Source organism: Miniopterus schreibersii, assembly GCF_964146895.1.
Source record: "Miniopterus schreibersii genome assembly, chromosome: 4".
NCBI classification, from domain to species: domain Eukaryota; kingdom Metazoa; phylum Chordata; class Mammalia; order Chiroptera; family Miniopteridae; genus Miniopterus; species Miniopterus schreibersii.
The window spans coordinates 69,169,559-69,194,716 of NC_138105.1; the positions used below are offsets into that span (position 1 = coordinate 69,169,559).

The 25,158-nt window shown below is 51.4% G+C and overlaps 2 protein-coding genes across 4 annotated transcripts in view; both read right to left on the reverse strand.

Annotated features, from left to right (window-relative positions):
• Positions 1-69: 69 nt before the first annotated feature.
• ICAM3 (intercellular adhesion molecule 3) lies at positions 70-11,675 on the reverse strand. Its single transcript, XM_081136354.1, has 8 exons — positions 11,616-11,675; positions 6,169-6,260; positions 5,328-5,594; positions 1,976-2,281; positions 1,368-1,655; positions 787-1,062; positions 436-684; positions 70-350 (listed from the first exon to the last, which is right to left on the reverse strand). Exons 2-8 carry the CDS (start codon positions 6,248-6,250, stop codon positions 166-168), a joined length of 1,653 nt encoding a protein of 550 aa, XP_080992480.1. The 5' UTR covers positions 6,251-6,260; positions 11,616-11,675; the 3' UTR covers positions 70-165.
• The window catches only part of TYK2 (tyrosine kinase 2), a 23,740-nt gene continuing 4,760 nt past the window's right edge, over positions 6,179-25,158 (reverse strand). Inside the window, exons 4-26 of one of the 3 annotated variants that reach the window (XM_081136352.1) lie at positions 24,950-25,073; positions 24,676-24,823; positions 24,176-24,339; positions 21,940-22,306; positions 21,289-21,492; positions 21,042-21,199; positions 19,165-19,273; positions 18,885-19,074; positions 18,705-18,808; positions 18,426-18,608; positions 18,265-18,352; positions 17,521-17,648; positions 16,323-16,458; positions 16,085-16,239; positions 15,034-15,184; positions 14,473-14,570; positions 14,166-14,358; positions 13,770-13,888; positions 13,190-13,362; positions 12,877-12,994; positions 11,872-11,982; positions 11,616-11,787; positions 6,179-6,260 (exon numbers count right to left, since the gene is read on the reverse strand). In XM_081136352.1, coding sequence (XP_080992478.1) covers positions 11,653-11,787; positions 11,872-11,982; positions 12,877-12,994; positions 13,190-13,362; positions 13,770-13,888; positions 14,166-14,358; positions 14,473-14,570; positions 15,034-15,184; positions 16,085-16,239; positions 16,323-16,458; positions 17,521-17,648; positions 18,265-18,352; positions 18,426-18,608; positions 18,705-18,808; positions 18,885-19,074; positions 19,165-19,273; positions 21,042-21,199; positions 21,289-21,492; positions 21,940-22,306; positions 24,176-24,339; positions 24,676-24,823; positions 24,950-25,073 — 3,356 coding nt within the window. In that variant the 3' untranslated portion in view covers positions 6,179-6,260; positions 11,616-11,652. Of the gene's footprint in view, positions 6,261-11,052; positions 11,788-11,871; positions 11,983-12,876; positions 12,995-13,189; positions 13,363-13,769; positions 13,889-14,165; positions 14,359-14,472; positions 14,571-15,033; positions 15,185-16,084; positions 16,240-16,322; positions 16,459-17,520; positions 17,649-18,264; positions 18,353-18,425; positions 18,609-18,704; positions 18,809-18,884; positions 19,075-19,164; positions 19,274-21,041; positions 21,200-21,288; positions 21,493-21,939; positions 22,307-24,175; positions 24,340-24,675; positions 24,824-24,949; positions 25,074-25,158 lie in introns of those variants that run through there. The other 2 variants (XM_081136351.1, XM_081136353.1) reach the window with 2 other exon arrangements.

Genomic DNA, 25,158 nt, shown 5'->3' on the forward strand with positions numbered 1-25,158 from the left:
GATGTCACTCAACGGACGCGCAGCGCATTGGGAGATCCCCTCAGCGCCGGTGGAATCAAGCCACAGACACGGATTTTGAGGGCTTTATTGTTGGGGAACCAGGGGATACAGCCAAACTCCCGTCGTCTTTGGCCCGTTACCCCGCTGGCCCGAGGCTCAGAATGGCTACTCCCCCGGCGCCTCGTCAGGCTGTTTAGACGCGAGGGGCAACCAGGCGCTCCCCTGATTCACTTCGTACTTGTCACTACGTTTATGCCTCCCGAAGACGTACATTAAGGCCGCGATGACAGTCACAAGGCCCAGGATCGTCAATACCCCCAGGACGATGGTGACGGTGAGGGAGTTACAACCTGTGCAGAAAAACAAGGAGTAAATACTTGCACCCATGCCCCTCCTAGGCTTGCCTTCTAGACCCGCAGACTCGCCTCAGCTCACCCTGAACGTTCATCACCACGATGAGAGAGTGCATGCCCTGTGAGTTGGCTGCTTGGCAGTAGTAGATACCACTGTAGTTTAACCTGACGCGGAATGGGATCCCGATGGGCACCTGGACACTGGAGGCTTCATGCAAACACCGTAGCTGGGGATCCGGGTTGCCCCGGGCTTGGCACTGAAGGACTTGGGTTGTTTTATCTTTCCACGTCAAGTGCTGAGGACATTTGGCTGGGTCAATCTTAGGACCATCTGTGAGACCGCCAAATGATCAGACACACCCCGAGGTACAATGGGGCAAGAGAGCATCAAGTCTTTCCATACGAAGGATTAAAGTCAGAGTGACCTACTCACACAGTACACGCAGCTGGACGCTCCTGTTCCTGTGCAAGACCACCCCATCCACCTCGAGGGTGGCATTGCAGAAGAAGCTGCGTCTGTCGTCCCTCTCAGTGGCGTTTAGCTGAAGCAGGGCGAGCTGTCCTGGGGCCACAGCGGGAACTCCGTCCAGCGTGACCTGGACTTGGGCTCCAGCAGCGCAAGTCACATTCACTGTGGTACCCTCAGGGACGGTCGGCTGGCTCAGGTTCCTGAGGGTCCCGCTCAGGTTCATCATGGGCCCCCAGAAACCTAAAGGAGTGGCATTGCGTGGGAATTTGCTAACCACTCCCTCACACCGGCCAAGCCCAGCCCTCTACCCACAAATCAGAGTATCCAGGCCTTTCCTTTTAGCTCCTCTTTCGCCCCATCTAACTTGGGGTACTCTGGCCCTACTCTAATGATGACCCAGGCCCCGCCCATTCTGCATCTCCTTCCGCTTTGGCGGCTCAGGCCCCGCCTTTCCGGCTTTGCTTCCCTGGTGCCTTGCCCTTTGGGGTAATTAAGCCCCACCCCCTTGCCCTCAGTTCTGCTGTTTTGGCCCCGCCCCCTCTTACTATAAATGGTCAAGTTCTCCTGAGTCTTCCGGCTCTCCCCCGCCAGGGTCACATTGCAGACAATCTCCTGTGCTCCCTCTAGTTCCCCACTTGCTGTGGCTGTGGCTGTGGCCATGAGCGTGTCACCGTGGCTCACTACTGTAGGATGCAGCATCTGGTCCCCCAGAGCCAGTTGGACCTGGGCCTCAGAGGCCGGAAACAGCCCGTCCAGGGTGCAGTTCACGGCCTGGGATGTTCCCACCTCCAAGAACCGGGGAACAAAGAGACGTGGGGGCGTCACAGGCAGGACTGGGGAGAAGAGTGGGAATGAGCCGGAGGTCTCACACAGCCGTGGATGCCCCTTTCCCTGTGACACACTCATACCCCCCCAACCAGGGTCCTTCTTTCCCAGAATACCTTGTAACCTGGATTACCCCCTTCCTAGGACACATCTATCTGCTCATACTTTTCAAAAATACCCGCTGCTGTGGGCCACCCACCAATGGCCAAGGGCAGGCCTTCCCAGAAGCCCTTGAGGTACAGGCTACCCCATTCTCAGAAACCTCATGACCAGGGCACCCCTACTTTGGCTCAGCTCATCACCCGCAATCTGCAGTCCCTTCCCTCACCAAAGGTTTGGAGCTGCCTGGGGACTGAGCTGTTCTGGAACAGTCCCAGCCCTTGGGGCCGCAGGTCCAGTTCCCAGCGGCAAGAGAAATTGGCACCGTGATCGTTTCTGCCCACTAACACCGTGGTATTGACTTCTGCAGGCTCCCCAACTGCCAGCTGCCGGCTCAGCACCTCCTCCCCACGGAGCAGCAACACGAAGAGGTTGGTTCGGGGTGCCCCGCCTTCCACGGAGCAGCGCAAGGTGAGATTTTTGCCTATAGGCTTCCAGGGGGACATGGGTGCCAGCTCCACATGCTCTGGAAACCCTGGGGCAGGGGGGTAGAAGGAGGGAAGAACAGAAACTTATCAGCCAGCCCTGTATCCTCCACCCCAGGGAGTGGAGAGGACCTGAGGGTGGCCCAGTGCAGAACTGTGAACTTTGAGTTGATAAACCTCAAGGGCTTAGAAATGTGCCAGTGGGAAGTGTTTGCTATTGTCATTAGCATCATGATTATTCCTGTTTTGTCAGACACCTTGCCAGGCACTGAAATAAAAGTCACATTTGCTCTTCCCAAGGGCCTCACAGTTAAAAAAAGAAGAGCCCCCCTGGCGTGTCTCAGTGGTTGAGTATTAACCTATGATCCAGAAGATCAAGGTTTGATTCCCGATCAGGGCACATGCCTGGGTTGCGCACTCGATCTCCAGTGTGGGGCGCGCAGGAGGCAGCCTAGCAATGACTCTCATCATTGATGTTTCTGTCTCTCTCTCCCTCTCCTCTCTGAAATCAATAAAGATATTTTAAAAGGGGGGGGAGGGTACTAACATCTATGACCACTTGTGATGTTAATAGTAATTATAAAAGTTCCTGTTTAGAACTTTCCTTAAACTTTGCAGATGTGATACAGGCATCCACCTTCATTCACATAGCAACTGAGTAGAATTTTCTCTATTATTCTTTCTATAGATGGAGAAACAGGCCCAGAGAAGTGATCTGCCCATAGATGCACACCTAGGAAGGGGTAGAACCCAGGTTAGAATGTGGGTCACCCAAACTTTAGACCTATGTGTCCACCTGCCTCTTTACTGTCACATCTAGGGACTCTCAGCTTCTGGACTCTAGCCTTGGCCTCTCTTGAAGAGCTTGGCCCAGCCCTTCCCGATCAGTCCCAGGTGCTCAAGACTTTCACAGACTACCTGCCCGGGGCAGCTTCTCAAGGTGCTTTGGCACAATCATGGGGGACCTGATAACCTCCAGGCTGGGTCTTCTCCCAGATATAGCTGCAGTGCCCTTCACAGGCACACATAACCGAACCCTAAACTTCCTTGGGAAGCATCTTACTCTCACCTTCGACAACTCGAGCTTGGATCTCAAGCTGTCAGAGAGGCCCAGGGACTGGCTGCTATGAAAAATATTTAACACCCTACTACAATTTTAGAATATTTAACAAGGAAGACTCCATCTTAACCTCAGGCACCACTGGTCAGAGATAGTGTTATGCTGGTAAATTCTGGTTATGCTTGGGCTCTTGGGGGTAGGGATGGGGAACCCGGATAAGGAGCATTTGCCAATTTCTGCAGTGTAAATACTCCCACTATGGCTGATATCAAGCTAGCTACCCAATGTGAGACAGAGTTGGGAAGAGATGAGCACAGTCAGATCTCATGAGCCAAGACCAACAGTTTCCTGCACAGCACTGGACAGAAGGACCAGACAGACACACAGATACATACAAACAGAGAGACACGCAGATGTACACATCACACAAAAATATATGTAGATACAAACACATATACATAGACACATACTGACACAGACATCCATATCCACAGACACACAGATACTGATAAAAACACACTTGCCCCAATCACACATGGAGATACAGAGACAGTCATGGAGATATACATAGAAAGATACATAAATACAGACACAGGCACACACATAGACATGTACACTCACAGACACAGACTTAATGACATAGACATATATGCTCATGGACACACATGTAGGTACACAAACACGTATAGACACTGGTACCCACACAAGACCATACACATGGTTACACATGATTACTATACTTACCTGTGAAGGCTTCACAAAACGGTAGGCACCATGAGTAATCTGCTATTTTCTAGTCTATTGTATGCCTTTTTAAAAATAAATGTGTTTTTATTGATTTCAGAGAGAAGAAGGGAGAGGGAGAGATAGAAACATCTATCGGCTGCCTCCTGCATGCCCCCTACTGGAGATTAAGCCTGCAACCCTCGACCCCCACCCCTTGTTAAGAACAGGGACTCAGGCCCTGGCCAGTTTGCTCAACAGTTAGAGAGTTGGCCCTCAGACTGAAGGGTTCCAGCTTTGATTCCAGCCAAGGGCACATGCCTCGGTGGCAGGCAGGCTCGATCCCTGACCCTGGCCCTGGTTGGAGCGTGTACAGGAGGCAACCAATCCATGTGTCTCTCTCACATCCATGTTTCTCTCTCTCTCTCCCTTCCACTCTCTGAAAAGCACTGGGGAAAAAATAATAGCCTCGGGCGAGGATTAAAAAAAAAAAAGAACAGGGACTTGGGAGCTGAACTGCCAGCCTCACCATTCATGGGCTGTGAACCCTGGCAAATGCCTCCACCCCACTGAGCCTCAGTTTCTTTAGCTGTGAAATGAGACTCATAAGTGCACCCCCACCCCATCCTGGGATGTTTGTAAGGATTGAATGAGGGCCACAGTGGTTATCAGCACTTAAAACAGTGGTCACTGCTAGCAGCACTAGGTAAATGGAGATTTGACATTTATACATTTTTATACTTTTTGATTTTGGAACCCCATTGATTTATTACCTGCCATAAAAATATAATAGCCTGGCCGGTGTGGCTTAGCAGTTGAGCACCGACCTATGATCCAGGAGATTGTAGTTCGATTCCCAGTCAGGGCACATGCCTGGGTTGTGGGTTCGAGCCCCAGTTGGGGGCGTGCAGGAGGCAGCCGATCAATGACTCATCATTGATGTTTCTATCTCTCTCCCTCTCCCTTCCTCTCTCTGAAATCAATAAAGACATATAAAAAATCAAAATATATATGTATATATAAGTAATAAATAAAAGACATGTACTATCATTTTTAAATGCTTGCTGGGACCCAAATAAATTTATTTTACACTACTACCCTGGCATATGGTTGAGATGCATCTCTGTCTGTCTGTCTCTGTCTCTTTCACACACACACACTCTCTCACACACACATTCACACATGTACAGGTCCAAGCTCTGGCTCAGAGGCCTGGTCCATTCCTGCAAACTCAGGGCCCACTCCCCACACCATTGGCCATTTACCCCCACCACTGCCTGAGGCCAGTCCCACCTCCAGGTACATCTACTCACGGTATACTGTGATGTTAGATGAGCCTGTGATCTGCAAACCATTGCAGAAGCCGGAGCATAGGACCACACTGTCACCAGTCACATTGCTGAGCTGGAAGGCTGCCCAGCCCAGGCCTTTGCCCATTGACTCCTTGAAAAGGGATGTCTCCAGGGTAATGAGTTCAGGTTGGGGGCAATCTGTACTGCAGTTTACCAAGAGAGACTCTCCAGCAAGTACCACAGGGTCCTGCGGCTCCACCTGAAGCAGGAACTCCTGTCCCTGGACACCTGCAGGAACAGGGAGGCTCTGCTGGTTGACCCACTGACCCCCAGCCTATTCATCTTGAGGCCCTACCATCCAGCACCTCCTCTACCCAAGATATGGTCTCTGCCTTCATGGTGTTTCCAGTCCTGTGGGGAAAACAGGTGATGGGTCAGGGGCCGGGAAGTGCTTAGAGGGAGGCCCATAGGAGCCTATAGGAGGAACTGTCAGGGAAGCTTCTTGGAGGAGACAACTACAGCCAGTTTTGAAGGGTAAGTAGGAGCCAAGTAATAGAGAAGAGTGATCCTGGCAGAGAGAAGAGTGTAGGCAGAGGTCAAAGGTACAGATGGAACAGAGAGGTGGGGGGAGTTGGGGGAGAACAACTCTTGGGGCAGGGACTGAGCCTTGAGAAGCCCTGAAGGCTGAGTTAAGGTCCCACAACTTTCTATCCAGGACACTGGTGAGCCCCCTGTCTGATCTGTGTTCAAGGAAGTGTTTGTAGTGAACCACAGCTGTAGGATGTGGGGACTTTTGCTTTCTCCAGTCCCCTATTCTCTACCAGCCCCCAACTCTAGCCCTCCCCACGTTGACTCGCCTCACCTGGAGGCAGCAGACAGCAGACCAGAAGCAGAGAGATGAGCAGAGTCCAGCAGGCCCTGGGCAGTGGCCCCAAGGGCACCATGGTGGCCAGCCTGTGGAGGATAGTGCTGCCTTAATGTAGCACCGAGCAGGGCAGCAGGAAGCAGATGGGGCCACCCAGAAACGGAAGCACAGCCACGGAAGTTAAGGTTGCAGAAATTAAGGTTGCAGTTGGGGCTGCACCTTGTTCAGGCCCGGGGAAGGGCAGGGAGGATGATCTGTGGCCTCGGAGGTGCAGAGTGGGGAGCCCAACTAGCGCCTGGGCACAGGGCACTGTTGAATCTCTGACTGGGTGAGCTTCAGTTACACTTCTGGCTCCCAAATGAATTCACAGGAAATACAAACACAGTCATCTTCCTTTGTTCTCATTACTGAGGGCCTTGGGGGCGGGGGGTTGGAGGAAGGTGAGAAACTTCCTTCCTATTGAACTTAGGTGAATGTGTAATTGTACAGAGACTTCATTTCTTTGATATGACCTTTTCTCCTTTCTTTCCTTGTGATCAAACTGGCCTCATTCCACACCCTAACTCTTCCACCTCTCCCTTGTAGGTCCACTCCCTTTATCTCTAAACCTTCAGGACAATGAGGTTCTGGTCAGCATCAAATAATCTTAGGAACAAAGCCCAGGGTCTATTGACCACAGAGGAAGATAACATCTAGGCCTGAGTTGTATTTCAGCTAGGGACCCAAGGAAGTTGAATAATCTCACCAACCAAATCCTTGCAAAACCAGACAATGGAGCCATGGCTGACATCAGGACCAGATGCAATGATCAGCTACCCCTTCCTTACCCTAGAGCAGACTCATCAATAGAGACCACATCCCTAACTCCCTTAGTCCCCTATATAACCCATCCCCAGGAAGCCATCAGGGAGCCAGGTCTTTGAGCACAAGCTCACCTGTGACTCAGGTATAGCACCATTCCCTTAATAAACCTTTACTTTCTTGGCTGCAAACTCCTGTTTGCTTTTGATTGGGCTTTGATGCATGCAGGTAACCAAACCCTTTAGTTCAGTAACAAAGGGGAAGGTGTTCTGTTCTAGAAAGGTAATGGGTGACCTCCAGACTCTGTCCTTGAAGTGATAAGGTGGGATTTCAAGGCAACATTTCAAGAGAACAACAGGGGACTTCGAGGCAGGGCCTCAAGGGGTTAGTGTGAGATCTCAGCATTCTTGGGGGACAAATAAGAGATTTGGAGGTGATAAAGACAGATCCCCTAAGATGAGTAAAGCCATGAAAATGAACAGAGCCCACATTTATTGGGCTCTTGTGCCAAGCTCTTTGTTGGCCCCTGGAGTGGCTCCTGTAGGGCCCTTTACCTTTGAAGGTTTTGGGAGATCCCCACATTCCCTATGCACAGTGGTGAGGTGGGGTTGTTAGGGAACAAATGAATCCTGAGACACCATCTGTCAAGGATGCTACTTATTTTTTCTTGTTTTTTATTTTTGTTTTTTTAACTTTTTAAATTGATTTTTAGAGAGAGAGGAAGAGAGAGAAACATCAACGTGAGAGCAAAACATCTATGGGTAGCCTCCTGCATGCCCTGCAACCCGGGCATGTGCCCTGACTGGGAATCAAACTGCGATCTTCTCGATCATAGGTCGATGCTCAACCGCTGAGCCAGGCTCCAATCTGCCTCTTGTTCCTCTGATCTGGGTTCCAGTGAAGGACCTGTTGAGGGCCTTGATGGCACCCAGCACTCATCCACTCTCCCCATCACTAAGGCCATGCCCCCTCTTCTGTCACCTGGCACACCTCCCCCTCCAATCAGGGGTCTCCTCTGCTGCCCTGCTCCCCCATCTATTTCCTAGAGGGTGCTGAAAGGGCAAATAAAACTCAAAAGTATTTGTAAATAATATATCTGATAAGAGATTATATCCAGATTATAAAGAATTTTTATAACTCAACAGCAAAAACTCATTCAAAACTGGGCAAAGAAATTGAATAAATATTTCTCCAAAGAAAAGGTGCTCAACATTATTAGTTATTAGGGAAATGCAAATCAAAACCACAATGAGATAGTACTTCACACCTATTAAGATGGCTACACTAAAAAAAAACAAAAACAGAAAACAGCAAGTGTTGGTGAGGATATGGAGAAACTGGAACATTCATACTTTGCTGGGAATATAAAACTTGGATTGTTCCTCCAAAAGTTAAACAGAATGATCCAGCAATTCCTCCTAAAATAATTGAAAGCAGGGATTCAGGCCCTGGCCAGGTAGCTCAGTTGGTTGGAGAGTTGTCCTGATACGTCAAGGCTGCGGGTTCCGTCCTCGGTCAGGGCACATACAAGAAGCAACCAATGAATGCATAAATAAGTGGAACAACAAATCAGTGTTTCTCTTTCTCTCAGGAGAAAATCAATCAATAATAAATAAAATTCTTTAAAAAAAACAGAGCCAGGACTCAAAAAGATATTTGCACACCAATGTTCATAGCAGCACTGTTCACAATAGCCAAAGGTGGAAACAACCCAAGTTCCATCAACAGATGACTGGGTAAACAAAATGTGTTGTATACATGCAATAGAATATGATTCAGCCTTAAAAAGAAAGTTCTCGGGAAGAGATTAACCAAAGAACTTATATGTATATATGCATAGCACACAGACACAGACAATAGTGTGGTGAAGGCCTGGGATGAGGCGGGGGCTGGGTGGAGTGGGGCAAAGGAGGAGAAAATGGCATATCTGTAACACCGTCAACAATAAAAAATTAAAAAAAAGGAAATTCTGACACATACTACAGGAAAACCACCTTATTTCTTCAACAAGTATGTTGCAAGGGGGTAAAAAGGAAGAGAAACCTTCAGTCCTCAGCCAAATGCAGTGTGTGAACCTTGTCTGGATTTCTGTTTGAACAAACTAAACAAATGAACATCAAATATTTGAGAGACAATTAGGGAAATCTCACAGACTACACAGTGATATTGAGAAATTGTTAAACTTTTTAGGTGTGATGATACTGTAGTGATTGTTTGTGGTTACATCTTTTTGAGATACATACGGAAGTTTTTACAGGTAAAATGATATATCTGGGATTTGTTTCAAAATGATCCAGTGGCAGAGGTGGGTGTGGGGGTAGAGTTGGAATATATGACTGGCCACAGGTGTTGGAAGCTGTTGGTGCTGGCTGTTCATTATGTTATTCTCCCTTGCTTTGCATATGCTTTAAATTGTTCATATAAAAGTTATTTTTAAAGTAGCTACACAAAAAAAGGCCAAGATAATTTTGGGAGAATAAATCTACCCTATCAAATATCAAGACATATTTTAGTGGCAACATCCTTCCCAATTATCAGGCTAGATCATGTGAGCAGCGATTCCTGTTGAGAATTTGTCCTACAGGTACCTTGAATGTGGGTGGAACAATGTGCACACGCTTACTCACTGCAGCAGCATCCTGGACACAGCAAAGGATTAGAAATAACTGCATGGACCCCAACAGGGACTATAATACAACCACAAAATAGAACAAGGAAATACTGTAGGCCTAGATATATGCAACCATCTCCAAGACCTATTACATAGGGAAAAAAGAGCAAGGATACGACTAGAGCTGCTACTATATGTGTACAGACTTCCCTGTATCTTGATGAAATGTCTCTGGAAGCAAAAACAGGAAACCAGATGACATTAGTTGCCTCCAGGGAGGTGACAGTGGTGGCTAATGGGAAGGAGGGAGATATTTCACTGCTTATGTCAATATTACCTATCCAAAAAAAGATAATTATAATGAATATTTAATTTTGAAAACTGTTATAAAAAGGACATAGCACTAGAATCGTGTGGAATTGTCCGTTCATGAGAGCTTCAATGCATAAGGTCTTGAGAAGTCCTATGGGAAAGCAAATTACTTAACTGCTTTTCACAATGTGGCTGACACATCACCCGTCTCAAGTACAAGTATTAAGTAGAAGCACTTTGACAAACACCAGATTAACAATATCGAATGTTTATTAAGCAATTGTTTGCATATCTCTCAGCTAAGCATTTGACATACGCAACCTTATAGTTCTTTACATTAGTCCTCCAAGGTAGCAAGCATGACCATCTGAAGTTCGTAGTTGAGAACTGAGGCCCAGATAGGGAAAGTCACTTGCCTGAGGTTGCACAGGGAGGAAAAGGTGAAACCGACAGTCTCACCAACATGGCATGTGGCTCCCCAAATCCTTTGCTGGTATATGTAACAAGTAGTTACTGAGCGCCTTCTGTGTTCCTGGCACTAGTGTACCTGCTAGCTAGTGATTCAGAGGTGAGTAAAGGTTGAATAGTTGAATGTGGCTTCTTCTGTAGTGAGTGTCTCACTGTAGCTACAGTCCCCAGAATAGGCACTTGCTGATGAAGGACCCAGAGTACAGCCTCCAGCAGAGGAAATAGGAGTTTATTACTAGCTAGTAGAGGTGGTGGGCTCTTAGGGTGGGGGCTGGGGGAAGGCATAAAGATTGGATTCAAGGGACTGATTAGTTCCTTGTCTTGGGTCCCTCCAGAGCCTGTGCCAGACTCATGACTGTGGAAGATGCTATGGTTTGAATGTTTATGTCCCTTCAAGATTCAGATGTTGAAATCTAAATGCCTCATGTGATGGTATTAGGAGGTGGGTCTTTAGGAGGTGCTTAGGTCTCTAAAAGAGGCTCCAGAAAGATCCCTTGCCCCCTTCCACCCTGTGAGGACACAGTGAGAAGTTGCAGGCTATGAATCAGGAAGAGGGCCTTCACACAAATGTAAACACGCTAGCATCTTGATCTTTGACTTCCCAGACTCCAGAACTGAGAAAAAAATGTCTGGCTTTTTTGTGTCTTTTACAATATTTATATTAAAATTAATATATTTTTTATTTATTTCAGAGAGAGGAAGGGAGAGGGATAGAAACATCAATGATGAGAGAGTCATTGATTGGCTGCCTCGTGAATGCCCCCTACCAGGCATCAAGCCTGAAACCCGGGCATATGCCCTGACCAGGAATTGAACCTTGATCTCCTGGATCATAGGTTGATGCTCAACTGCTAAGCCACACTAGCCAGGCCAGGCTTTTTTTATTTGTTTGTTTGATTTCAGAGAGAGGGAAAGGGAGATAGAAACATCAATGATGAGAGTAATTGATCGGCTGCCTCCTGCAAGCCCCCCACTGAGGATAGAGCCGGCAACCTGGGCATGTGCCCTGACTGGGAATCGAACCGTGACCTCCTGGTCATAGGTCGACACTCAACCACTGAGCCACACCAGCATGACAATTTCTGTTGTTTATAAGCTACCCAGCCTGTGGTATTCTGTTATAACAAGCTGAACAGATGAAGACAAGGAAACTCAGGTCACAGACCTGGATCTCAGGGAGTAATGCACAGGGAGTGGGTGAAGCCAACTTCCCCCTGGGGTAGAAGTAGGAGGCCCTCTCTGCAGGTACTACCTGCTCTGATTCGTGGAAGCAGAGCCGCTGGTAGGCTTCAGCAGACACTGAACACCGATGGGGCCTGGCCCTGGTATTTCTCGTGGACCGTTTTCAGGATGGGTATGAGGTTCTGGAAGGTTGGGCGAAATGAGGCCTCTGCCTCCCAGCAGTTCTTCATGAGGAGATAGATCTGGGGAGGAAAAAACTGGAGCTGTGGTCACTGCTCTGTCCACAGTCTGATGACGGGGATAGGGGAAAGGTGGGGAGGTCTCACTTCATGGGGACATTTCTCTGGCCGTGGCAGCCTCTCCCCTCGTTCCAGCAGCTCAGTGAGCCTCAGTACTGTCATCTGCCCCTGGGTGAGGCCTATGAGCTCGATGAATTTCTACAGAAGAAACAAGACAAGTCTTGAACAGGCAGGGCCTAAGTAGAGACCAGGAGCTTGCAGTGGGACTACAGGGGTTCTAGTCCTGCTTCTACCACTTCTCAGCTGCATAAGTTTGGACTTAAGATCTCACTTCTTTAGGCTTCAGTTTTCCCATCTGTAAAATGGGGTAAAAACATTGACCACCTAGGATGATTGTGAAAATTAGAGAAAATCATATTCATACAGTAAGTCTGAATCAGATGTTTGCCTTGTTATTAAGCCTCCCAGCAGGTTGTTTTTGCCTGGACAGGATCTTTTTCCTCCCTCCTATCTAGGCACTCGGATTGATTTTGGGAATAAACACCTAACATTCTCTTGGCTCCTCCCCCAGCCCAGGCCTGGCCAGGAATTGTGGCTCGTGGATACACAGTGATTGGCTCCCTGGAGGACACATGAGCCAAGCTGGGCCAATCAGAGAGTCCTGAAAATTAAGCTGGAAAGAAGACCCTTTTTCCCCTCAGCTTGGGGGAATGGCTGCCTGGAAAGCAGGGTGGGGTGGGGTAGGGTGGGGTGGGGGGCTGTTGCCACAAGAGAGAGGGCCTGAGAGATGCTACCACAGAGAATAGCACAGCTGAAGGATGGAGAAAATGGGATTCACGGTGTCATGAGGGTATAGATCAAGCCGTGCCCCAATTCTCCCCTACAGTTTGCAAATAGCAGAATAAGCTATTCCTATTTCAGTGGGATTTCTGTCACAAGCAAAGCCTCTGGCACTGGAAGTGGCCCATTTTACAGACTGGGACTGTGAGGCTCAGGTGGATTAAGCACTTACTAAACTGGGGGAGTTGGGAATTGAATGCATGCTTTTCTAACTCCTCTGGTATGGGGTGGCGGTGTGGGCCTGGCTCTCACCGACGGGGGGCTTTGCCTGGAGTCACAGTAGGTCAGCAGTTCATACATGGTGACACCAAAGGACCAGACATCGGATGCATAATAGAATTTATACTCCTTCAGACACTCGGGAGCATACCTGTGGGCAGAGGGCAGTCAGGCCGTGGGTCAGACCAGGATGGAGTCCTTATCTGGAGCTTGGGAGCCCTCTGCCCCCAGTTAGGGCCCCATCCTTAAGGGGAAGCAGTTTCACCGAGACAAGGCCCTGTCATCTGAGACCCCAGCATCCACCTCCACCCTGGCAACCCCCTTTGGCTGGGTTTCACCTAGTCACCAGAACACAGGGCTGTCCCCATCCTCGCGCACTCGGTAGTACTCGTGGCCTTCGGGCACGGCCTTGGCTAGGCCAAAGTCCCCAATCTTGACCAGCCTGTCGTTGTCCAGCAGCACGTTGCGGGCAGCTAGGTCTCGGTGGACATAGTGCTGTGCATGCAGGTAGGCCATTCCCTGGGGGCAGGGTGGGTCATGAGCAATGGGGCAAGGTAGGGCCTGAGGAGCTGTGACCAGGATGGTTTGGGGACAGTCAGGGCAGGCTTGCAGGGACCTGGAGCAAAAGCAGGCAGGATGGCAGGTGGAGCCCAGTGGGACAGCAGGGGCCACAGAGGGGGCCCTGAGCAGGGGGCAGGCAAATTGGGAAGGACTAGGCTGCTGGGCGTGGCCAAGCGAGCAAAGGGAGTCCCAAAAGTGGAAACTAGGTGGGATTGGGAACCCAGTACTGGGGTTGTATCCAGGTGAAGAGATCAGTATAGAGGAGCGCAGGCCCAGGGGCGGGGCCTGGCAAGCAAAGAGATGAGACACTCAGGCCAGGCCAAAGAGAAAGGGGTAGTTCTGTCAGCAGAGGTGAGCTGGCCTACCTCGCAGATCTGCTGGGCAAACAGCAGCAGCTGGGCCAGACCTACGCTGTGCCGGGGCAGGTAGTCTCGGAGGCTGCCCAGAGGTACATACTCCATGACAAGCTGAATCGATTTCTCACCTAAGGGCAATAGAGACAGGGGCTGGGGGCCACCCACTCTGAACCCTGCAGTTCCCCTACCCCCAGGTGGGTAGGAAGGGCCAAGACCTTCCCACACTAGGCCTAGTCCTCAGATAGAATGGATCCATCTTGAACCCCATCCCCAACAGAGGGAGGGAGCAGAGCTGGGGGTGGGGGGAAAGAAGGCAGCCCCCTTACACCTACAAACTGCATCCTCCAGCCAGGCACTGAGAGGCTCTAATTGCCAGGCACTCGTGGACCTGCCGGTCTTGCCCACCTTGGTCCTCACAGCAGCCCTTGTACTTAACGATGTGCTCATGGTAGAGCGTGCGCAGGATGTCGATCTCCTGCCTCCAGCCAGTGCAGAGCTGAGGGCCGCAGCCCACCTTGAGAGCTTTCACTGCCACCATCTCACCAGTGCCTTCGTTGGTTGGGTCATAGCAATACAGGCTGACCTTGCCGAAGTGACCCTAGCCAAGATGCAGGATGGTCAGTGCCCCACTGCCCCCGTCCCCCACCCCCAGTCCTGCCTCCATGCAGGTCTCTAACAGCCAGACTCCTCCACCGGCCCTCCAGGTCCTCACCTCACCCAGATCCCGGATCTTTTTCAAATAGCGCTTGTGGAAAACAGTGGGGTCTGATGCTGGCAAGGTTGGGTTCACATACAGGACTTCAACAAGATCTGGAAGAGCCACAGTGGGTGAGGCTGGAGCATGACCCTTTACCCAGCAGGCCCACACTCCGGGGCACAGAAAGCAATTGACTGCGTCCCTCAGCATCCAACCCAGAGATCAGGGAACTTTTTGCAACAGCTGGAAAATTCCACTTCTGGTCCAAAACACAGAATTGGCTGCATCAAACTGACACCTGGGATATTCTGAAACTCGGTAAAGGCACAAACTTTTCATCAAGAGAGAAAGCAAAACCAAAAAAATTGTGAGGGTCTAATTCATTCAAAAAAGTTGTGGCTGTCTCCAAGCAAAATATTAAGACCTTAAGGCATTCCCCCACCCACTTAAGTGAATTAGAACCCAGCACAAACCCTGAGCCACTGATCAGAGTCCCTGGGTGTACTGTGCCTGTGTCTACAGGGTTCCCAGCCCCTCCCCCTGCCCCAAGGTCCTAGCAGTGGCTTGGGGGCTCACTTTGGGGCTGAAGGTGAGTGAGGTCACGAAGGATGGTGCGGAAGGAGGGCCGCTGGGCCAGCTCATAGGTCAGGCACTGGCTGGTGAGTGTGGCGAGCTCCGGGCATGAGGGTTCAGGCAATCGGTGCTGCTTCTGGTAGAAGTACTCTTTCTGTGGGGAAGGGGACCTGAGGAGTCGGTGACACCACCCTCCAAGTCTCCTTACCAAAGAGGCAGAGTTAAACCCTAGAGTGGCATTGTTACACCAGCCAGGTCCTTGTTCTGTCATCCCTATTTTACAGATGAGGCAACTGAGCCTCGGCAAAGGGAAGCCAACTTGCCTGCCACTGCAGAGCTAGGGCTTGAACCGGAGTCCATCAGATTCTGCTGTGTGGAGCATCTCATGCTTGGCCCTTCCTGTTCTGGCTTCCACCCACCTCTGCTTCCAGCTCTGCAGATGCAGCTCCCTGAATGCATCAAAGCCTCTGGGCCTTTGCACAAGCTGTGCCAAGGCTACCACCCTCTAGCCACTGTGGTATTTCTGTATTTAGATTAAAACTTCCTGGCCCTGGCCAAGCAGCTCAGTTGGTTAGAGCATCATCCTGATATGCCAAGATTGAGGGTTCGATCCCTGGTCAGGGCACATAAAAGAATCAACCAATGAATGCACAAATAAGTGGAACAAACTGATGTTTCTCTATCTCCCTTTCTCCCTTCTGCTCTCTCTTTTAAAAACAAACAAAAAAACTTCCTCTAGAAAGCCTTGCCTGACTCCTCAGCTAGATCAGAGGCATCCTCTGGGACCTCTTCTCCCTGTGCTTCCCCAATCACTAGCCTGGTCACTGTACCTAAAACTGAAACAGTGATTTGTTTGCTGTGTGCCACAAATGACATTTGAGGTCAGGACTACAGTTAACCCCAACTCACATATAACCTGATGGAGCTCCAAAGAGATGAGGCAACATATGTAAGGCCACAGGCCAGGAGGGGGCATCTCTGGACCTTGACCTCTAGACTCCTTGGTGGTGCTGGCCCCTTTGTGGGAAGGGCCCAAGGGTAACCCCCATTGTACCTCCAAGGGGCCGCGGTCCTGCAGGGGGGCCTCCCCATCGAAGCAGATCTCCAGGAGGGTGGCACCAAAGCCCCACTTGTCAGCGGCGGTGCTTAGGCTGTTGGCTCCGCCAGACAGGCACTCAGGGGCCATCCAAGGGATCCGCTCTACCCGCTCTGGGAGCCAGGGCCAGAGGTCACCAAGGGTGAAAAGAGTGGGGTAAGCCAGTCCCCATGCCCAGCCCTATCCCAGTTCTCACCCTCCCTGGAGAGGGCACCCAGGCCCACACCGGGGTCACTCAGTTTGATGAATGGGCTGGTGCCCTCTGCCAGCCCCAGACGTGCCAGCAGGATGTTCCGGCCACACACGTTACCATGAACCAGGTGCTTGTCCTCCTGGGGTAGGAAGGAGAGGGGACATAGCCACTAGGGGCCTATAGACACTGTCTCCACCCCATCCCACAGGGATAGCCCATGTGAAAAAGACAGCCAGGGTCATTATTGGGATCCTAATACATGTCATTGTGACTGGGACACCCAGTGGGTCCTTCCTGTCTTCCAAGAGCTGGTGGTTAAGGCTCTTGGCCTGGGAAAAAGGGCCAGAGGACGCCACTGCTCTCCTCAAACCCACGCCAGGCACACCTTTGTGCTGGCTGTTCCTTCTGCCTGGGATGCACCTGGGGAATCCTTCCCCAACCCATCTATTTAAAACTTCATGCCTGGCTGGGCATGGCTCAGCGGTTGAGCATTGACCTAGGATCCAGGAGATTGAGGTTCGATTCCTGGTCAGGGCACATGCCTGGGCTATGGGCTCGATCCCCAGTTGGGGGCGTGTAGGAGGCAGCCAATCAATGACTCTCTCATCATTGATATTTCTATCTCTCTCTCCCTCTCCCTTCTTCTCTCTGAAATCAGTAAAGATATATTTAAAAAATAAATAAATAAGATAAAATAAAACTTCACCTCTTTCCCAACTTATAGCAACTCCTTAACTCCACCCCTACTCTCCCAGCATGGTTCTTACTACTTTCAAACGTATTATGTAACATACTTAATTATTCCTGTTTATCCCTTTAACTAAAAATGCTGGCTCCCCAAAGGATAGAGACTTCTGTCTGTTTTGTTCTTTGTGTGTCCCCAGGGCCTAGGACAGAGCCTGGCACACAGGGGGTGCTCTGGAAACTGGGGTGAGAGGACCAGGAAGGGCTGGAGATGAATGGCAAGAGAGAGTGACAGAGGCAGCTGAGGCCAGGCCCCAAAGGACACCAAGTGGAGGAGTTACGTGTCCTCTCAGGGGAGAGGGGAGGAGGGAACCACAGGAGTATGTGAGCAGAGGTTTGTGGAAAGATCTCTTGGAGCCAGTGTGTGGATTGAAGGATGTGTTGAGGCCTCCCCAACCAGTACTGAGGCTGCCCTGGCCCACCCTACTGACCCAGGCCCCACCCACAGGCCACATACCAGGTAGCTGAGGGCACTGGCCAGCTGCTGGGCCACTGCCACCTTCCAGGCCACAGGCACATGGCCCCTCTCCCGCCGCAGCCACGTGTCCAGGGGTCCATGCTCCACATACTCTGTCACCATGATATCTGCAAAGGCCAGCTGCTGCAGGGGCCGCCCACCTGCCTCCACCCTCCAGGGCACAGGGGGAAGAACATGGGAGCTGGGACTGTGGATGGGGAAGCTGCTGGGCAGGGGTGTTGGGGGGGGGGGGGGCTTGGGAGTGAACTTGGGGAGAGAAAAAACAAGGATGGAGTATAGGCTGAGGTGGGTGCAGGGTGAGGCAGAGGCGAATGTTGTCATTTGGGTCCAGGGTGAGTCTGGGATATAGAGTCGGCTGCCATGTCCGTGACAAAGGTGAGGATGGGCAGATGGGGGCTGGGCTGTAGAGGCATCTGGGTGGTAGATGACGGGTGGAATGCAGTCAGGAATTAGGGTATAGTCGAGAGTTGGGGTGCAGATAATGGCCAAGGTGTAGTCAGAGGCTGACTGCAATAGATTGGCATAAAGTCAGGGGTTGGGGCATAGGTGAGAATTGAATAGTCACAGATTGGGGTATAGTAAGGGGTCAGGATGTTAATCAATGGTCAGTATGTAGTCTGGTATCGGGATGCAGGTCAAGGGTTGGGGTACAGCCCAGGGAGTGGGTATAAGTGGCAGGGTCGGCCTATAAATGGTGGGGAGTGTATGCTGGGGTCCACTCACTTTTAGAGCCGTGCACGCAGATACCGTGGACGAAGGTCAGGTGCATGTGGGATACCTGGCTCATAAGGCTGGCTGTCTCGTAAAAGGCCTGTGAGGACAGGCCAGGTCAGGTGGCCGCATACCCTGCCCCCTCTCCCTGCCCCCTGGCTGCACTCACTCACCAGGGCAATGTCATGGTGACTGGGGTCTAACACCTTCAGCACCACACGCAGCTCCTGCCCATGGTCCCCACCAAGCAAGGTGGTGTCCTCACAATCTGCCTTGTCCTCCTCAGGGCATCCGCGCCCAACTCGCAAGAGGCCCTCATACACATTGGTCCTTGTGCCCTGGCCCAAGTGGGACAGCTGGGGGAACATGGCAGGGAGCATCTCCATGACAACAGCTGGTGACTGCCCTCACCATGCCCCCTGTGCTCCGAGGGGCCCCATGCCCACACACACCTGGGTGATGTCATCCTGGCAGACCCGGTGGAAGCTGAGCTGGCTGAGATTGAGAGACCTGGTGCTGGCCTGAGGCCCCCGCATGACGATAAGGTTGGAGCTCTCTAGGGATGAGAGGAAAGTCACTGAGGGCCGGCGTGGGGGGAGCTGCCACCCCACCCTGTGGCCCCGTCATCATACCTCCTGGCTGCGGCAGGCAGCAGTGGCGCAGGGAGAAGCAGTTGTCACCAGCCTGCAGTGAGCAGCCCTGCAGGGCAGCCCGCAGCTCCCGCACGCTGGGGAAGGACCGGTCCCAGTTCTGCAGCCTGAAGGTCCCCGCACACAGCTCAATGGGGAACTTCCACAGGCGCAAACACTGCGTGTCAGGTGCCTGGGGTGGGTGGCAGGATGAGGGTGGTGAGCAGGGGTCTAGGCAGGGAGTGCACCCAATCCCAGCCCAGAACCCCCACCCCAGGCCCACCTGGCCCCGCTGGGCCACTGTGAGGATAAGGCGGTTGAAGTGGCTAGTGCTCCAGTGGATGAGATAGAGGCCATCCTCCAGCTGCAGCTTGGCCAGCACAAATGGCTCCCTGTGGGGGACAAGGGGGCAGCATCAGGGGGCACTGCTGGGCCCCCACCTGGCAACAAGAACACCAACACCTGCCCAGAGAGGCACACTCACAGCTGGGACAAATGTCAGACACATCTTATGCGGTGACACTGGATCTGGGACACACACAGCTATAATACTGTCACACATGACAACTCATACAGAGATAGGGGCACAAGAACTTGTGCATAGCAATTGTCAGACACCATCACTGACACAGTGACATACACACACACACAGGAAACAGCTGTCAAATGCCGATGGGCACACACCCAGCCATACATTCCCAGGTGACACACAACAAGCGATCTGTCACACAGCTGACTATACACACAGCTGCTTACCCAGTGTAATAAGGCCATGCAGAGGCTTCAATATCCCAGACCCAGAGGTGACAAGCATCATGAGCACAAACAGACACTACAAGGTGACATAGCTACATAGGCCCAGGCGCCTACATATGTGGTGGCCCACATGCTGCTACAGACTGAATGTTTGTGTCCCCTAAAATATACATGTTGAAGCCCTAGCCCCCTGCTGTGATGGTATTGGGAGGTGGGGCCTTTGGAAGGTGATTACGTCATGGTGGCGTAGTCCTCATGAATGGGATTCATGCATTATAAAATGGACCCCAAAGAGCTTCCTTGCCCCTTCCACCACTTGAGGACACAGCAAGAAGATAGCTGTCCTGAACTAGGAAGTGGGCCCTCACCAGACACCTGATTTGCTGGTACCTTGAACTTGGAGTTCTGGCCTTCAGAGCTGTGAGAAATAAGTGTCTGCTGTTTCTAAGCCATCTAGTCTGTGGTATTCTGTTACAGCAGCCCGAACAGACTAAGACACACTGACATGGCTCACAGACTCTGTACAAGTGGCACACACCTAGCATGACAGGGCACAGCCACAGCTCTCATGAGGTAAAATGGCTACTTCACCCTCCTCTGGCGTAGAGACTAGGCTCAGAGGGGTCAGATCTCTTAGAAACCCCTAGAGGCAAGTCCCAGTGTTACAGGTAGGACAAAGGACACCCAGGCACAGGAGCAATGACCAGATAAGTTGACAGTCACAGACTATGACCTAGCAGCATGCAGGACAGCACACAGGCATCTGATTACCACATAACCACTGACACTTTGTATTCTCTACCCCACAAGTCCAAACAGCATCACTCAGTGACCCACAATCACCAGGACAACACACACCTGCAGGGGTGTAAACACCCACATGTTTCTGAATGGCCACCACGTTTGTACAACACAGCCCCCCCAAAATCACCCATTGCATCTCATGTGAAAATGTGTGAGGAAAATTTTATATGCAGTCACCGGAGCAGTGACATGGCCACACAACACATGGGCTATTAAATATCCAGACATGCACGGCAACAGTCCCAAACTCAGGCACTCTCATCATGATATGCTGCCCAACCCATTGCAAGTCCCTCTCTCACTCTTTAATCCCTGTTACCACACTCGTATGCAAGCACACACAAATGTACACTTACATGCATACACACACAGAGACAAGCACACGTGGGTGCACTTGCAAATAAGCACACATGGGGGAACACACATGCATGCACATATGCACTCACACAAGCACACAAACAGTTGCACACACTGAGACACGAATGCACACAAACATGTGCACACACCTCATTTGAGCCCCACAGTCCCCAGAGCTCAGGGTCTAGTTGGCAGCTGCCACCACCACGGCCCATGCCGCCCAGCCTCCCTCTGGTCACTCACAGCAGGGGTCCATGGACACCGTCCTGGATACTCATTACCAGGCGTGGAGGAGCCACCTCATGGCACAAGTAGTGGTTCGAGTCAGCCGTCAGGCGGAAATAGCCATCCACTAGTGACACCAAGGACAGAGCGATGGCCCGGGAAGGCAGGGTCAGCTCCTATAGGCCACGGGAATATCAGGCAGGTGCTGCAGACTGGGGGTGCCCCCAGCCCAGCCCTCAGCCCAGCCCCCAGTCTCGAGTCCCACCAGGCATTTGTCCTGAGAGTGGATGCTGACACGGTGTTCTCTCAGTACCACATGGGTGATGTCCTGGAAGTCACAGAAGTAGGTCCATGGTGCCTCCCGTGGCCTGTCCATGGGTTGGCTGCCCAACTGTTGGGCCTTGGCTTTCTTCCTGGATAAGCCAGGATGAGGATCCCTGCTGCTGCCACCGTCACCACCACTGGGACCCTGGAAACCCAGCACATGTGGAGGTTGATTTGAGCAGGGCTAGGCCTGTTTAGTCCCCTGCACATTCCCCATGAGGATAGGCTGGAGCTGGAAGAACCAGAAAATCTCAAATATCCCCTCTTGAGTCACAGGTGGGACAGGGGACCCACCCCCAAGAGACAGACATGCCAGAAGCCAGAACGTTGGGGAGGACAGAGAGGAGAATCCTAGCTTTCTCATCCCGAGTCCAAAGGGGTTCTCAGAGGTACACACCTCAGAAACAGGGTCCCCAGGGGGCAGGCAGAGACACTTCCCAAGAAACAGACTCCAGGGAACAGAAGGACACCCCCCAGAGCCATGTGGGGAAAGGGCTCACCATAACCCCCCTCAGAGACCAAGGCCAAGGTTGAAGAGGAGCTCCCGCCCAATCCCACCCGGACCCCAAGATGGAAGGGGCCCCCTGCTCACCTCTGTCTGTATTGGCCGCCACTGGATGCCACCAGTTCCACTCACTAGCACCTCGTGGGTGGGGGGCTTGACTGCAGACTTGGGCTTGGGGTCTCCAGGGGCCTGCCCACTGTCCCAGATATAGCAAGGCTCCCCCTCGGCCTGGGCTAGCAGCTCTAGGTGACACACAGGCACACACTCAGTGCCGAAGCGGGGTGCCAGCCGCTCAAGTGTGGCCAGGTACTTGAGCATGATGACCTGCTGGGAAAGGCGGCCTGGTTGGAAGGCCTGCAGGAACCTGCGGAAGATGATTCGAAGGCGTAGTCGTGTGAACCCATTGTATTGCCGGATCTGCTGCCGGAAGGAGCGTGGGATACAGTCCTTGAAGCTGTGGAGATGACCAAGAGGGTTGGTTAGGGGTCTAGTTGCAGGCCAGGCTGGGTGACATCGGGAAAATGACTTAACTTCTCTGAACTGCAGCTGCCTCATCTAGAAAATAGGCAAGCTGTCGTGAAGTGGAAAGAGAGAATATGATAAAGGGCCAGCACAGGGAGGCTGGGTGGTGTTGGGGACTGGGGCACAGAACTCAGAAGAGGACTCTGGGACTGAAATCCCAGTTGTTGGACAACTTCCTTAAGCTCTAAAGGGCTCTGTCTGCTCATTTGAAAAATGAGTATAAACAGTGCCCACCTGTAGGGCTGATGACAGAATAATGACTATATCAGCATCAACTGTTATTATCACTGAAGTCACTATTGTATTTATCATTAATATTATGATCATTAATAAAAGGCACAACTCTGGGGACCCCTCTGCTCTTCACAAAGCCCTGCCTTCTCACCCCATCACCTGCCCTGTACCCAACTATTAGTATAGTGCCCCTAGATTACAAGTTTCCAAGCCTCAGACTCTATGTTCCAAGGCTTCTCTCCCACCCCCTGACCAGAGGAATCCTAAAGCTTGAGGTTCTAGCTGCCTTCTGCCCCCACTTCCAATCCTTCCAGGACTCACTTCTGCCCTGGGGGAAAGGCCCCCTGACTATGATCGCCACCTGCACTTGAGCAATCATATTCCAAATTTAGTTCCCCTGGAAATAGGCTTTTGCCACCTTCTGCCTCTGGGCTTTTGTATAGGCTGTTCCCTCTGCCTAGAATGCTTTGCCAGCACAGTCCACAACAGGATAAAGCTGACTCAACCTTCAGGTCTTAGCAGAAATATCAGCTCCCCTGGGAAATGTCCTCTGATCTCCAGGCTGGATAGGCTGCCACTTGTGGGCTTCCCAGCACCCTGAGCTTCATTTACTGTCATGGCCCTAGTCCTCCAGAATGATAACATGACAGGGACTGAAAAATATGTGCTTTAAGAAGAACTGATGGTCCTGAAAGACCCAGTTTTCCTGTTGCCTCCTCCAGGCAGTATGCCCTGATTGCCCCAGCCCTTGGCAATGGAGGTGGGCATAGCTAGCCCCTTCCTTCCCTTGAATTCTAGGGAGTTCTCCAAGCTCACCTTGTTCTAGCCACACTTGCTCCAACATATCAACCACATACCCAGCCAGTGTGGCTCAGTCATTGAATATTGACCCATGGACCTGGCTATCGATTCCCAGTCAGGGCACATGCCCAGGTTGCAGACTCAATACCCAGTAGGGGGCATGCTGGAGGCAGCTGATCAATGATTCTCTCTCATCATTGATGTTTCTATCTCACTCTCCCTTCCTCTCTCTGAAATCAATAAAAACATATTAAAATAAATAAACAAATAATGTATCAGGCACAGTCCAGCCACAGGGCCTTTTCCCTGGCTGTTCCCTCTTGTCCCAGATATCCACATGGCTTCCTCCTTCACTTCCTTCAAATCTTTGAATATGACCATCACCTCCTCAGTGAGGAATTCCCCAACTACCCAATTTACATTATACACCCCTCACTCCCTGACATTTCCCCTCTTTCTCTTTTCCTGCTTAATTTTCCCCCATTGCACTTTATCACCATCTGTAATACTATACATTTTACTTTTGTATTTTTTTTTATTGCCTGTCTTCTTCACCAGATGTGAGAGCCAAGAGGGCAGGGGTTTTTGTATGACTTGTTCACTGTTGTGTCCTCAACAACCAGAACTATTGCCAGCATACAGTAGGTGCTCAATAAATGTGTGTTGAACGAATGAAGGCATGGCAGTTTGCAAGGTCTACCTTGGCCCCTGGATGCCCAGGTGTTTCCATCCACCTACACAGTGTCTCCGCCCCATTCCCAGGCACCTGATCTTCTTGGCCACCTTCTCCAGGGGAACACCGCGGCAGAGAGCAAGGTGGCAGAGATGCAGAAAGGCCATGCCCAGGCTCTCATTCTTAAAGTGGTGGATCTCCTCCTCACTCGACAGCTCCCACAGCGATGCCACATCATTCACAAACTCATGCTTGCCCTGGGGGTGGGGAAATCAGGCTGAAGGGAGGCCTGAGAACCTGTTCAATCCCAGCTTCTGGCCACTTTGGGAGGGGAGGGAGGGCCTCCCCATTTTCTGGAAAGGCCAAATATACAGCATGCCTGCTTCCTCTGCCCAAGCTTGTGGTAGACATCACCAATCAATCAGACTCTTTCCCGTGCAATCTTGAGTCTCAGAACCCTTTGGTTTAGGTAGAAAAAGGATCCCAGGTGGCATGAGTTGAAACCTATTAGCTATAATTGGGGAAAGAAGTGGAGGCACCTCAACTGTCCCTAAGTCCCCCTGAAATAATCCCACCTCCAGCCCTGCTCACACCTGCTCAAAGAGGTACTCAAAGGAGGCTGGGTCCAGGAGTTGCACCCCATGCTCTGCCTGTTCTGACGAAGCCTCGGCCCCTGGGGGCCTGCAGCGGCACACAGCTGGCTCCTGAGAATTTGTGCCATGCCAGTTCCGGAAATAAAACCTAAAGGAAGGGAGGAGGCACAGATGGGGCAGTGCATGGATTCAGACCAGCTCCAAGAAGGTGGGATTCAGGGGAGAGAAGAGACAGAACAAAAGGGGACAAGCCTTCCCACATGCCTTCACCCACCTCATGCGAAAGTACAGCGTCAAGTTTGTGTCTCTGGAGACCTCCAGAATGTGGTTTGGGGGCAGCCAGACTTGGGCCTGGGCATCAAAGAGGGCAAAGAGATTGAAGCAGGGTGGAGTGATGCCTGGAACAGGGAAGAAGCAACATATGGAGTCAGTGTTTGCTGCATCAACCCATGGGCCCCCAGACCTGCTATCTTCCTTCACAAG